The 16,392-nt window shown below is 27.9% G+C and overlaps 1 protein-coding gene across 1 annotated transcript; it reads right to left on the minus strand.

Moving 5' to 3' along the window:
- Positions 1–15,396: 15,396 nt before the first annotated feature.
- LOC136080136 (deoxyuridine 5'-triphosphate nucleotidohydrolase-like) lies at positions 15,397–16,011 on the minus strand. The gene is made up of 2 exons (XM_065796746.1): positions 15,625–16,011; positions 15,397–15,480 (listed from the first exon to the last, which is right to left on the minus strand). Exons 1-2 carry the CDS (start codon positions 16,009–16,011, stop codon positions 15,397–15,399), a joined length of 471 nt encoding a protein of 156 aa, XP_065652818.1.
- Positions 16,012–16,392: the final 381 nt, after the last annotated feature.

Here is a 16,392-nt window from a genome sequence, read left to right on the forward strand (position 1 = left end):
CATCGGAGAAACGATGGTCTTTTTAACGTTCAAAACTTTTTTCAACACTGTGCCTTCTTTACCTTTTAGAGATGTGACAGAGGTGACCCTATTAAAAGAAAAAGTAGAACAAACTTGTGCTAAAGGAGGTATGTTGGAATTATTGCAACATATTAAATCCAATTCAAACCAGTTTTACAGTACAGAAAATACAATCAAAGAAAAAAGTTTACTCGAAATGTTGATGATAATGGGCGCAATGTATAATTCTCAACTTGGTCATTTAAATTCGCTTTTAATATCTTATAAAAAATGTTTTGAAATGGATTCTAATAATGTTCTAAATTTTGCCAACGCTTTAAAACATGTCACCCATTTTAAAAAAAGAAATTTATTCACTCAATCTTTAACAAGGTCTTCCTTATTAGAACTTCCTACACCCAAAATAGAACCACGAACACGAGCATCCGATCCTTACTTAGGTCCGATAGAAACTAAAAAAGAAGAAGAACCTGTTGAAACAACTACAACTACTGAACCTGAAACTGATCCCACATTATTAGGAGCTACTGCTTTACCTGAAACAACTGAAACTAAGCCAACAGCTGCTAGTGCTAGTACTGAAACTCCAATGTTAACTAGAAGTGGTCGTTTAGAAGTAAGAACAAAAAAACTAACTACTAGATCGTCATCTACAAATATAGAAGATAGAAAAAGAAAAACTCCGATATCAAAATACACCGACTTTTAAAAAAAAATGGACTATGTCTTGAGAGATGCTATTGACAATCTTGTAAAAGATCAACTGACCAAATTATCGAGTCGTTTGTTTGCTTTGACCGACGTACCCAAAATTAAAAAAGTTTTATTACAATTGGACACTTTAAAAAAAATCCAACCGATTTGAAGTTTTATGATCAACTCAAAGAGCTTTTAGAAAATTCCATCTATGCCAAATGGAACGGACTCATCACCGCTTGGTCACACGGTACTTTGCTTTTAAAAAAACAACCGATGTCAACGCTAAAAAACAAGCTCCTCGGAAACCTTATGTTCACGAAACACATCAATATTCGTACGATAGACCTCGACAATATTTTCAAGCTGATTTGGCCGACATGAACAGTTTTAATTTAAATTTTGCTTCTAATCGACCCGACTTTTGTTTAGTTGTGGTTGATGGAGTATCTAAAAAAGTGTATTTGAGAGTCACTAGATAAAAAACAGCCGACAAAGTGCTGAGCAGTTTTAAACATATTTTTGAAGACATTAAAAGAGACGATAAAACTTTTATCTACTTACAAACGGATCAAGGTGGTAAATTTTTTAACAACAAAATGGAAGAATGGTGTTATGAACAAAACATTGTTCATTTTAGTTCTAAAAATTATGGAAAGGCTTACTTGGCCGAATCAACCATAGGACGTTTAAAACAACTTTATCAAAAATTAAAAAAACAAGGTGAACTTCAAAAAAAGAATTGGAGTTTTTATATCGAGGACGGACATGGAACAAAAACTCAACGAAAATGAACGAGTCACGAGTGGAATCGCTCCTGACGAATTGGATGCTGACGACGCCAAAGGTAAAGCTCTTCGTTTAGTCGATCAATACCGAGACGACATAAAACGAGGGCATTATTTTTCTTCTAACATGTTACATCGAGTAGAAAAAAAATACAAAAACGAAAAATTAAAAATATACATACCTCTCTCCAATGGCACCGAATGTTATTTAAAAAAATATAAAATAGATCTAAAAGACACTTAGCAAATCGACTATTCGCGATCAACCGTATTGGGACAAGACCAAAAAAGTAATTATTATCAAAGTCTCTCCGCGCACTAATTCTTCAGTCGAAGGTTATTTACCCGTTTATATTTATAAAGTGGGAATAGTAGGCGATTTGAATATGACTTTTAAAGTAAAACGAGAAGATTTTTTACCTGTTAACGAAGAAGAGAAAGACATTTATAAAAACTTTAACGAATATGTTAATACTTTTTTAAAACCTTTGAAGAAAAAACTGCAAGAAAAAAAGAAAAAATGAACAATTTAACGTTTGATGATGTTTTAGATATAAATAAATATGATTGTAGCACGTATTATTTTAGCGAAATTAAAAATAAAAATGAAGCTAGCGTGCATTATAATGTTTTGAACGATTTTAGTTTACCCTTGACACCTAACGATATTGACAAACCCACATTTAAAAATAATACCATTTTACATTTAGCCAGTATGGACATACCTACTAATTTAACTAGAGTAGACGAAAGCCTATCTTTTTCTGAAAACGCTTACGGATTAAGAATGGAATCCAAACCAGCTATAAAAAAAATGTTATCCGATATTCAAAACGACATGATTGCTTATCCTACAAGACCCATAAAATATTTTTATTTTGTTACAAAAAGTGTTGTCTTGTACGCCAATCATATCCCTTTACCAGGTGACACGTTTCCTTGCTATGACATATTAGATATGGAAAACATGAGTAGTGATCATTTGAGTTTTATGTGGTCCTTTTATGCAACAGGTGGAAGTAGACTCTTTGGTGTTATGACACCCAACATCTATCAAGATGATTTTTTTTATTAGAAACTTGGAACTTTATAATTCCAGATTAAATAGAGTGCTCTATTTTTCAGACTTTTTTTCAAGTTATTATAATAAAGATGCTAAAATTTCATCAACAAAATATTTTAATCCGAAATTATTATTTGATCCTTCCACTGTACTTAGATACAAAACAGCTGTAGTCGATATGCCCATGATAAAGTTTAGTTTAGATGCAAACAACAATGTACAACAAAATTTATTCAACGTCAATAACACCCCAATTGCTAATAGAACCAACTATAACTTATTGTGGTATTATAAAAAAAGAAACGAATATGCAAACAACCCTTCTTTTTTACAACCTATTCGATCTAGTTCAACTTCAACCGCACAAGAAAGAGGATTATCTTATTTTGGTTTAATGCAAACAGAACATCTGCAAGTGCCTACGTTCTAGAAGATTTTACCAAATTACTAGAATATAATTATATTACTACTAGATCTCTATACGACAATATATTCAATTTATCATTAAACACTCACACTAGTAAAAATTTTGTAATATATGCAAAACATCCGCTTTTTAGCGCAACAGATATAGTAGCTGTTTCACCCGAAAGACAGATTATTCTAAACGGTATAGAAGAAACTTTTTTTCGTCGGTTTATTCATATCATGCTGACACCCAATTATAAAAACCCCTCATTATCTTCGGGAACCATACTTACGGATACCAGAGCGTTAACTGCAGATGATAATATTCTCAGTGTCGATTTAGATGTTTGTATTCATAACATATTACCTATTGCAGAAAGTCAAAAAACAAAAACGAAACACATTGTACCCTAGCAAATTGCTTTTTTATTATTAGAAATAATAACCAACACCAACACAATACCTTTTGAAGGCAACCTATATAACGTAGAAACTAATCTTAACGATTTCAACATACCTTACAATGTCAATATTCATATCAACGCCTTATGGAAAATTTGGAATGAATACGTGGATACTAAAAACCCTGCTATGCCCAGAGTTTATACTTCTGAAAAAATGGTACTACCGCAATTTGGAGATATTATTAAAGATGCTTTTTCAACCGCTTTCCCAACTGGTTTTGGCACAAAATTTCTCTATGTTACAGCTACTGAATTAGGCGTAGAGCCTATAGAATTATTAACTAGTTTTTATCAAATATGGTTCCCTCTTACATCCAGAAGAAAATCTTATCGTTATACTTTAAAAAATATTTCTTTAGCTTCGTTACCTTTATTTAACACAGATCAAGTCATTTGGCCTGAAAGAGAATTAAAAATGATGGATGTTTTTACTGAAAGTTTAAACGTAACAAACAATTTACTCAATCTCAATTTAAATAACTTGACCTTTGCCGATCATACTTATGCAGGACCCGATTTTAACATGTTTTTAACAGTAAATATCTTACCAATATATGCAAAGGTATACCCAATGTATTCCCAATCCTATCGACGGTGTATCAAATTATTATACTTTTTTTTCTTTACCCTCCTTCCATAGAAAATTATTGTCACCCATTAAATTGAGCACTTACCTTATGAGAGGCATGTTGGATGTTAAAATGAATCATAATTCCTATTCAGTTTATGATACAAGTTATGTTTCCTCAAACGGAATTATTGGCGAACCCGAAATAAAAGGCACTCCCTTTCAAGTGTTACCTTCCAACTTACCTGATGACATTAACAAAATATGGACAGGCGATAACGCTTAATTCGCTAAATATAACGCAGAAACTTTTATTGAAGTTTTAATCTATTGCGAACAAAGCAAACCACTATTTTTAAATACCATTAAAGTACCTCTTGTCACTACAATTAGTTTTGAAAGAGCGACAACACCGTCTCATAAAACATGGTAAAACATTGCCAAAGCTATATTACAAGGAAATAATCTAACAGAATTGGTATTTTATTGCACTTCGCTCAACTGTCAATTTATTTATCAAAAAAAGAACGACGGTACGATTATACAAACTTAGACAGACAGCTTGCCTTTACAAAATATCATTTTAAAAATGTATCAACCTGTTGGAAACAATCCTGTACCTTATACTTTACTTTTACAAAGAGATCAATACAGTTTAACTCAACAAATCAATCCCTTTGTTATGCAAGTCGATCAAAATATGACCAACACCATGACACTCGATTTTAAAATTCAAAAAAAGACTCGCTTTCTTAAGATGTGCTCTTGTACAAATTAGTAATTTTAATAACACTGTTTCCAACTTTCCTTCAACTACGGACGCTTACATTTTTATTAAATGCGATCAAGCTGTAAATTGTGGAATGTATATAAACAAAATTTATGCTCCCGGAATTGTTGCTTTTTTCAATTTGTTAGACTACACCAATTCTACTCAAGTCACCACCAATATTGATTTTACAAAAAATCGTAATCCTTTTATTCAAGGACAATTATCCACCTTTGATATCAACGATGGTCGTTACTCAATTCAAACAAGACGGTCGTTTCTCAATTCAAAATCTGAACCGCTTACCTTTAATAATCTTAGTTCTACTGTTTTTTTTTAATCCTACTTTAAAGATTCAAATGGTTCCGTTTTACAATTAACTAGTTTGATTAGTATAAAATGTCTTTTATTTTTTATTATGACTAAGAAAATATAAAAAGAAAAAAAAAATGTTATTTATTTTTCTCTTACCTATTAACAAAAAAAAATGAGTGTCTTTTGTGCCAAAGAAAGATATCATAAAAATTTAGTCAATTTAGAAGAAAAAATGATGCAAGAATCAAAAGTCAATTCTAGAGAACAATTCAATCAGATTAAAAATCACATGCAACAATTACAAAATCAACTGACGCAATATTCCACCAAATCTGAATTGCAAAACATGAAATTCGAATTGGATGAAATTAAAAAAATAAAAAAAAAAAAAGAAGAAATACCAGAAAAAAAACCACCCAAGAATAGAAAAAAGGAACAAATCAAATCCAAACTTAAAAAACGAAAATATTCAGAATCTGAAACCGAAAGATCGGAAGAAGAAGAGCTTGTTGAAAAAAAACCTAAAAGCAAATCTAGTCCTTTACACATTTGTTCGCAATGCTTTCAAGAAGTCAATGCCGTTGACAAAATAAACGGTTTATGTAGAAACTGCATTATTCAACAAAGAGCCATTTTATCAAGTCCACTCATGCAGAATAACAACGACAAAAAGAAAAAAAATTGAACAAAAAAAGTCTAATTGAACTTGGTTACACTCGTGCTTTAAAAGACGTTAAAAATAAAAAAATACCATTTAAAAAAACTACTTCAGAATCAGAAGTTGAATAAATAGAAAAAAAAATGTTTTTCTTTTTTTTTTTTAAAAAAATGGGTTCGTTAGCTAAATATATGAGAGAGTGTGACGGCAACCGTTATACACCCGATACAAACGGTCATGTTACTATTGAAGATGTTTGGCACAAGCAGATCACGAAAATCGTTTATTACAAGAAGCAACAAGTGGTAATATTAGCGCTGAATATAAAGCGATATTAAATGAAAAATATCCTGGTTTTCAAACAGCTCAAGCTCAAGATGAAGTCATTGCTGTTAATAATCAAAAATTTTCTTACGATCTTACTTCTGACATGGCTAATTTAATTTCTTTTACCACTATACTTAACGAATGGACATATCTACCAGATTATTGTATAGATTTTGATTTATTTCTTTATAAAAATGTGACCACGCAAACAAGATTTACACCTGTAACAGACGATGAGTTAGCAAAAAAATGTCTTTGCAACAACTTTATTCAGGCCTTATTTAAATGTTTCAAATTTTATCCCAACTATCAAAAAATTAATAGTACTTGCGCAAACAACGCTGTTATTAATCGTTCTTACGATCGATTTTTCTAGACTTTCTAGACATCACTCATCAGGTATTTCTACCCAACGCTTTAACATATAACTTTCTCAAATTTCTAAACTTTCTACTACCTTCACCGAGAGTCGAACCCACAACGGTCTAATGACATGGCGACTGAAACATAGTGCGGAGAGCGAATGCACTATGCTACGTCGACGTGATGGTTCATGGAGTTTTGAATTCATTTAAAATGTTATTTTAACACTTTACGTAGAGTTTTTTTTTTCGCAGTGTTTTTTAAAAGTTGTTTACTCCATTAATTTAATCTTGTTCATAAAAGCGGTATTAAAAGTTTCTAAATTTAACAAGCACGACACAGCATTTTCTTTTCATTGCATAAAGTTGCATCACTTTAGCATTTATTTCACGTTAATCTGTAGAGAATAAATTTTATACCTAAAAAGAGTGTTTTTTGTTAACAAAATCAAAAATGACAAAAACATTTAGTAAACGCTCTGTGAAAAAAACACAGTATTTTATGGATGAAGAACTTGTGGGGAAAGAGATTTTTCTGAGGACGAAGTTGAAATAAGTGACGACGAACAACCTGAAGTTATAGTAATAGAAGATGATCCCGATTTAAATTTTCCTGATTTGAATATTTTTAATGGTGATGGAATTGATTTTGCGATTATAAATAATAATATTATAAAAGAAACAAATACAGAAAACGAACCAAACAAAAACGAACCAAACGAACCACCGTTAGAATTTGTGGAAGAAACTCAACCACTACCTCAACAAAACAATATTTCGAAAAAAAAGTAAGTTTTCTTTTGAATTATTTTTTATAAATAAAAAATTACATTTTTTAAGAATTTTTATTTTTTATTTTAGAAAAAAAAAACGAATACAAATACAGAAGACAACGTATGCGAAAATTAAAATATGATATAAAGAGAGTTTTTTATTTAAATTTATAAATTTTTTTATATATAAAATACATTATTATTTTTGTCTATTTTTTCGTCGTATGTTTGCTTCTTTTAATTGATGTTTAACATCGACATAGGATTCGGCAGTATGAACCCAGCGTTTTATTCTTTCACCAACTCTTCCAAGTTTACGGTTTGTTTTATTATCTTTATAACGATTATTTGTTCTTCGTAAACACGATAATATTCTTTTACAATTGCTCGGTAAATACTGATTTTCAGTCTGTGTCGATGTTTAACTTTGTTTTGTACTTGTTTGTGTTTGAACTGCTTTTTTTGTTCTAGGAACTGTTGTTTTTGTACGTGCCACATTGACAGTGTTTAATGATCTAGGAGTATATCTTATTTTAGGCATTTTTTAAAAAATTACATTTTTTTATTAAAAACTTTATATAATATTTTTTATTACAAAAATAACATGGTGTTTATATAAAAACGAACCAACTTTAAATTGATTTTTTTCAGTTTAAAAAGTAGAACATATTTCATTAAATAACATAAAACACGAATTAGTTGGGGTAAACGAAGGTTTATTTAAAAAAACAATCATCATAAAAAATGGTAAAAAATTCCACTAGCGATAGTAAGACCTTACAACGCTGCATTAGGTAATTTTTTATTTTTTAAAAAATTTAATATTATTGTTGACTTTTATAACAATGCCATTTTTTTCTTTTAGATAAACGGTTGGCAGTCCTTAATGATTTAATTAATACTCTAAGAAAAAGGCAAAGGCTGGAGGACTCTTCTCGTAAGTTTAACTTTCTTACAACTTTTATTAATAAAAAAAAAATTTCTTTTAATATTTTTTCTCTCACTTTTTTTTAGAAAATCGTTATCGTGAAAGCGAAATTTTATAATATTGTTTTGTATTTGTTATAAAGTTTTTGTGTATTTTTTTTATAGAAAATAAATTTTTTTGTGTAGTCTTTTTTTTTATATTTTTTATATACATTACTATTTTTATGTCATTACATTTTTTTTTTATATATACTAGATTAAAAAATGATAAAAGAAATAATAAATTATACTTCAAAACAACTCCATTACGAATGGAAACATTTGGCATTTTTATTACAGTTTAGAAGAAATGCAATAAAAAAAATCGATAAAAATTACATAAAAACATTTGATAAAATAAAAAACGTTTTAACTCAATATATATCAACACATCCAAACAAAAAGTTGGCAATCAAACATTTGTATTTTGTATTATCCTTATGGGAAGATGAAAAACTTTTATATAATATACAACAATGTAAATTATTTATATTGAATTATTTATATTAATTTTTTATATATTTTTTAGCAAAAAATAATGAATTATACACAATTAAAACTAAAAATAACAGCACACTTGCAACCATGGCAACATGCTTACAGATGGCAAACTTCAGCACGTTATCTTGGTTATGAAAAAGGAGAAATTAAATGCATACAACATGATTACCCTAACATTAATGAAAGAATGATGAGACTTTTAAACTTAATTTATCAAAGAAAAGGTACCGAACTCGAAGCAGCTCGTGCTTTACATCAAGCTGTATGGGATTGGTCTATTGATGTTATAACATATGAAATTAATAATACACTTTTAGGACATTTAAATGCGACTATGGAATATGTAAAAGCTTTTATAATGCAATAATTTTTTGTAATTTTTTTATTTTTTAGTAATTAATAATACACTTTTAGGTTATTTAAGAGCGAGTATTGTAAAAAAAATTTATAATGCAATAATTTTTTGTAATTTTTTTTATTTTTTAGCAACGTAATATATTAAAATAATGAAACAATATATCAAAAATCAGTATATCAAAAATTGTGGATGGTAAGCCTATTCGCTTTTTTTTCTTTTTTATACATTTTTATTTTTTTCTTTTAGTTATGGAGAAAATATTAATGAGGGTACTATATGCTACCACGATTTGTTATTGTCAAAAGAAGAAGAACAAGATTTGCAAGAACTAATGGAGATGGAAGAGTTAACAGAGGAAGGTTATGAAAAATATTTAGAACAATTAGTACAAGAAATAAAAGATGAAGAAACAGATTATATTGAAGAACTAAAATTACAAATGTTTGAAGAAGAAATGGAAATTGAAGTGCAAGAAATAGAAAAAGAAATTCATGAGATTTTTAACAAAATGGATTGGGAACAATATATTTTGAAAGTTATTAATAAAATGGACAATTTACCCGAACTATTATAATTTTTCACATTCGTGATCATATCACCATAAGACAAACAGTTGCAATAAAATTTTTTGCAAAATACGCCGAATATAGTCACTTTCATCGTAATCAGAACCCTTTTTTCACTGTGATCATATCACAGCATAAGACGAACAGTTGCGATAAAATAAGATCTTTATAATCTGCAACCAAAAAAAACTTATTTTGTATTCTTTTATTTGTAAATATATCTTTTTTTTTTTTTTTAGACAACTAATTAAAAAAAAATGAATAATAATGATAATTTTGAAGATATGTTTCCTGGATTTGGAGACGTTTTTGAAGAAAAAGAAAACATGCCAATAGAAAATATAACATTTAATGATATATTCAAAGAACCAGATATTGAAGATATTGAAACGAACCTCATTTATATTTTTATTCTTTTATTTGTTTTATTGAGTCATTTTATTTATTTATTAATTCTTTTATGATAAAAAAGACATGTATATTTTTTTTTAGTTTTTATATAAATGTTTTTTTTCAGCAACTAATAAAAACAATGGCAGACAACATATATCCTTGCTGTTTTTGTGCCAAAGAATTTAGTGCAGAAGAACTTTTGCAACATCCAACAGATTGTTCTACAGAACAATACTCCCACGAATGTTTTACGTGTAAAAAAAAGGTACAAGATTTGTTAAACCATGAATGTGATTATGAATTTCTAGATATACAAAAAATTTGATTTTTTTGTAACACCAAAATTGATGATCAAGATTATTTTGAACACTCTGTCATCTGCTTTCGATATTATAAAGAACAACAAAATCGTTATTTGAACCAAATTATTCAAGACGAAAAAAAAATTTAAATTATTTGAATCTTTCTATTAATCAAATCATGAATAAAATGAAGAGTCTTTAAGAAATAGACCAAGAAATTAAAAATCTAAAATAAGAAAACGACAAACTTCATAAAACCCTAGCAGAAATGAACAAAGAAATGGCAGAATTAAAAAGTCTCTTTTATGACAACATGTTGGTTTTAGCAAATCAACAAGATACAAAACAACTCAAACAAGAAATAACAAAACTATATCATATCGTAGAAGAAAATAGCACAGAATTCTTAGCTTTAGAAAAATCCATTCAACAACCTAAAGAAGTAAAGGTAATACAACACATTTTTAAAAACACGCAAATTATCAAACTTGATCAAATGAATCTCAGGCTATTATCAGATGAACCATTTTATACAGAACCAGTTTACACATCAGAAGGTTACCGTTATCGCATAAAAGTTTATACACGTACCGATATAAACATACCATTTACTTTCAATTATTAAAAGGTGACCTGGACGATGCTTTAAAATGGCCTTTTACCAAAAATGTCAATATAATCTTGAGAGATAAAGATAAATTTTTTACTCGTACTACTACCAACAATAATTATCTTCAACTTTTAGACGATAGTTCTTTCGATAAACCTACCACTGAATATAATGTAGCTGTTGGTTATAAGAATTTTATTTCACACGAAGAACTAAAACAATTTATTATTAACAATAATTTATTTATCACGATTACTATTCAATAAAATATTTTTTGTAAGAAAATGTATTTGTTCTATCATTGTTATTTTTTATATGTTTTTTTGTACTTTATCTAACATTATTACCCATTATTTTTTTTAGATTAACTAATAAAAAAATGAACACAATTGAAATATTCAGAGAAATCAGTCAGGAACTAACCATTGCCAACGTGAAATCGCTCAAATTTATGCTTAAAATACCTTTTGGAATCAAAGAAACTTTAAAAAATGGTTTGGACATTATAGCGTACCTTAAAGATTACACTATACAAAGCGAACACGGTCATATTTACGAAACATTAGAAAGCAAGTTAGAATATTCACTTGTATTATGCAAAGCAATTCATCGTAATGATATTGTCACTAAATATAAAAACAAAATTCCTAGACTACCTACCTATGAAGAAAGCGTTGTTAAAAATTTACCACCTGTGTATTCGCCACCAAACGCAGTATATCCAAGCGCAGTCATAGAAGCTAAACAAGAAGAACTATTCTATTTTTATAATCCTGTACCAGAACCAGCTAAAGCACCTGAAAGTGCCCAAGAACCAGAATTCATTTAAAACTATTTTTAAGAAAAAAATTATAGTTTTTTTTTACTTGTAAAACTATAATATTTTCCCAAACATTTATTTTTTTATTGTATTAACTCATTAAGTAAACTTTTTTTGGACAACTAATTAAAAAATGGCCAGCATCTTGGACAATATTGAAGATATAATTGTTAAAGAACTACTTTCTACAAACTACTTTCTACAAAATCTTCATCATCAAATGGTACGAGAAAAAAAGTTTATAGAAATAGACAAAGAAACAAGAAAACATTGTTACTATATGGAAAACTTTCGTTCTTACATTAGAAACTTTGAACATCAAACAGTCATCTGGTTTAACCCAGATTTTAGATTGAATCGCTTGAACAGATTTACCCATGATAAACAATCTCAACTTACCTTAAAATATTTATGTAAAAGAACTTTGGCATATCGACGAATTCGTTTAGAATTTAAACAGTTGCAAAAGAAAATTGTTTCTTTATTTGATAAAACCAAACTACCACTTACCAAATGGAAAAATAAAGATAATATTAGATTGTTCTTTTATTGTTTTCATCCACTCATTAATTTTGAATTTGATTCCTTTTTGAATTTTAATAATCAACGTTTATTATTTTTTCATCTTCAAAGACGTAATCTTTACAGATTATTTAGTTTACTTTTTACAGAAATATCCTGTTTTGCTGATCCACGTAAACAGCTGGAAATTCATTTAATGCGAAAATTATATCGTTTAATTATGGAATATATAAATTGGTCCAAAGAACAATATTTTTATACTACTGAACCTTGTTTTATTCATTTTAATATTGTTAATCAATTTTTTTAATTTTTTTTTTAGATAACTAATAAAAAAAATGCAAAGAAGCAAACGCTTTTATGAATACGACATTATCCACATTGTTAGTTGGTTTACATCCGAAACAAAAAATAACATGGATGGAGACTTGAAAACGTTAAAAGAATTATGTAAAAGAAAATTGGCTGTTAAAAGAATTAAAATCGAATTTGAATTATTAAAAGATCAGCTTGGAGATTTATATTTTCGTTATGATGAAAACAGTTCTGATGTTGACTTTTTTTATATTTGTGAATTTAGTTCTTTAATCAATTATAATTTAATTTTTTGGTTACAAAGAAAAATTATATTTCTTTTATACGAAATGTTTAGATCGCACTATAATAATCATTATATTAAAAATGTGGAACTTGATTTTTTTTATAATTGTATTAGAAAATACATTCAATGGACATTAGATCAATATTATTATATTCGCAAAAATAATTTTGCACATTACAAAAATATTATTTTATATTTATAGACAAACTAATTAAAAAATAAAAAGTGGATACAGCAACAGAAAACCAAACAAAAAAGTAAGAAAACAAATGAAAGGTATATTTTTTTCTGTTTGTTTCTTTTTTTTATCATTAAATTTTTATTTATTAATCCTAATTTTTTTTTTTTTTTAGAGCCATGTATTCCTACTATTTCAAACTGCAGAAACATTCGTTGGCTCACTCGCGTTCAATAAACCAACGCTATTTGTGCATTAAAAAATGTGGCGTATGCCAAAGCTGTCAATTAAATAAATAACTTTTGTATTTTTTTATTTAGAAATATATTTATATATTTTATCCCATTTTTTGTGTTTTTTTATTCCTTATTTTTTTGTTTTATATATCACTTTATACTAACATTTTCTTTTTTTAAATATAAATAAAAACAAAATGAATAATAATGATGAAAACTGGGAGATCGATCTTACTGCCCCTTCGTTTGAATTGAAAACACCCGATTTAAAATTGAAAAGACCAATTGGAAATAGAAAACATTAAAAAAAACGAAAAAATACAAGAGACAATACCCACCCCCCCATTACAAGAAGAATGGATTTGTGACGCTCCCCCCTTTAATTTAAATTCAAAATATTATTTTGATTAAACTTTTTGTAAATATATTTTTTATAAATAATTTTTTTTTGTAAATATGTTTTTTATAAATAAATTTTATTTTTATTTTTTTGTAAGTATATTTTTATAAATAAATTTTTTTTTTAGCTAACTAATACAATGACTGGAAATTCAAATGATGTCATAGAAATTATTATTTTGCTAGAAGAAGAAGTATTACTCGTTATGGAAATGGCAAACTTATATAACAAACCATTCGTCGATGAACTCCAACTATATCATTCTTTCGTCACGTACGGAAAAAAACGTCACCCAAACATAATGTTCGAAAATTGGACAAAAAACAGGGAACAGAATCCAATTTTAGGGAACAGAATCCATTTGTAACCTTTTTTTTATAAATTTTTTTTTGCACCTGTTCTTTTTTCTGCGCGCATGCGGATGCGCGTCATTCTTTTTTTTGAGACCGGGAAACTTTTTTTTTTAATCCGTTCATCACTTTAATCACTCGGTTCAAGACTCTCGTTTCTCGGAACCTTGCTTATCCTCGGTTAATCGTTTTATTTCTACTTTTTTTTTCTACCCGGACGGGCGGTCTCTGACGAACAAGAATTGTAACTTAGCATATCATCATATATTGAGATATTTTTTTATATTCTCGTTATTTTTATTTATAATTTCTGTTATTTTTTCAAGTTCCCCCACTATTCCATCTTGATGATCATCATTGGTTAAAAATTCTTTAACGATAACAAAATGAAAGTAAAAAACAGGTGATAATTCTTCCAAAAACTTCCACAATTTCTGTTCAGAATGATGTAGTTTGAAACACTTTGTAATCCATTCGATGCGATCTTCGATGCGATCAGACCATTTTTCATTATCCATGTTTTTCTTATTAGTTAATCTAAAAAAAAATTATACAGTTAAATGATTAAATTGATAAACTAAATTTTGATTACATTCATTATAATTATTAATAAAAATTATTAATTCTAAAAAAGTGTTTTCCATAAATTTTACATCTGTTAAATATTTTTCGACACTATTATCCTCATCTATTATATCAAATGATGATATCATGTTTTTTATAAATTGACATTGTTAATAAATATTTTCAAAAACAACTAAATATAAATTTAATGAAATAGTTTGGTGAATAGTTCCAAATGTTCGAAAAAATTTCATTTTCATTCCAATCATATTATCAAGTGCTTCACTAAATAAAATACCTTGACAGTTTCCTACAAACGCTGATATGATTTCTAAACGAGTATGTTGTTCGGAATCTAATTTTTTAATGTACCAATACCAAGCGCTCCAAAGAAGGTATTCTTTATCTTCTCTCATTTTTTTAATTAGTTACCTAAAAAATTGTAAGAAATTATACAAATAAATGTTTAAAAAGATATTGCAAATCGTGATTACATTCAATATGTTTATAACTAAAAATTAACATTTCTGAAAAGTTTTCTGAAATAGCTTGTAAATTCAATATATAATTATAAATACAGCTATTCTTTTCCATTCATATCCTCAATCAGAATATTATTAATATTATCCTTAAATAATTTTTCTCTTTTAGCACAATCAAGCTGAATTTTAGAAAAAATATCCAAATAGCATTCCATTTTATTTATAGACATGACTTGAATTGTTTGCATAAAAGAACTTTTCATATCATTAAAATCTTTAACCACATTAATAAACGAGTTCATGTGACGGTTGTTAACAAAACCCGTTATGCTTGATTAACGGTCGTATTGTTCTTTATCATGTTGTAAAATAGGATCCCAAGCAAATTTTGTAGGCCAATCCATTTTTTTGTTAGTTTTCTAAAAAAAAATTTACAAAATATAAAAAAAATATTTTACAAAAAAAATTTAATTTCCAGTAAAACCAAAACCACCCTTTCTCTCTACGTCTTTAATCATTGACATTTTCACTCTACGACAAAAACACCCATCGAATTCTATTACGTTTTTGTCAGCTTTAAACATTTTCACAAATCCCATTTGAGCAATAGCATCTCCACGTTTAATCACATAATTTTCTTTAGAATGATTCATCAATAAGACTTTAATTTCCTCTTTATAATCAGCGTCTATTATTCCTGGAGCATTAAACACTACTACACCATATTTGTAAGCTATACCTGATTTTGAATATACCTGTCCTGCTAACTTTAAATCCATTTCATTGATATACACTCCAGTACTTATTAAAACACGTTGATATGGTTGAAGTATAACATCCTTTGAGCTTCTCAGATCAAAACCAGCACTCTCTTTTGTTTCATAAAAAGACCATTCATGAATATCTGTATTTTCGAGTGATTTAAGCTCTTTATTTTTTTCCTTTTCCATTTTATCTATCTCGCTGTCTTGTCAAGAAAATGATTTGAACAAGTTTTTTTTCACTCTTTTTATATAAAATAGTAATCATAACAACATTACCTCTATCATTAAAACAGAATTAAAAGTACAAAGTACAAAGTTTAAAGTACATCACACCACATTGAACTTTAGACTCTTGATTAAGGATTAACATTTTTTTTAAAAACTTGTTTAGTACTTGTTTTTTTTTTAATCCCTCTTTTCAACTCAAACGGTATAAAAAGAGTACATTTTCATTTAAAAGTTCATTCACAAGACAACAAACAACAAAAAATGGTTTTGAAATTGTTTACTGCAACGATAACACCTATTTTAAATTTGCAGATTTAGCAGCAGCTACTTTGTGGCTAA

This window comes from Hydra vulgaris, chromosome 05 (assembly GCF_038396675.1).
Source record: "Hydra vulgaris chromosome 05, alternate assembly HydraT2T_AEP".
Classification (NCBI taxonomy): domain Eukaryota; kingdom Metazoa; phylum Cnidaria; class Hydrozoa; order Anthoathecata; family Hydridae; genus Hydra; species Hydra vulgaris.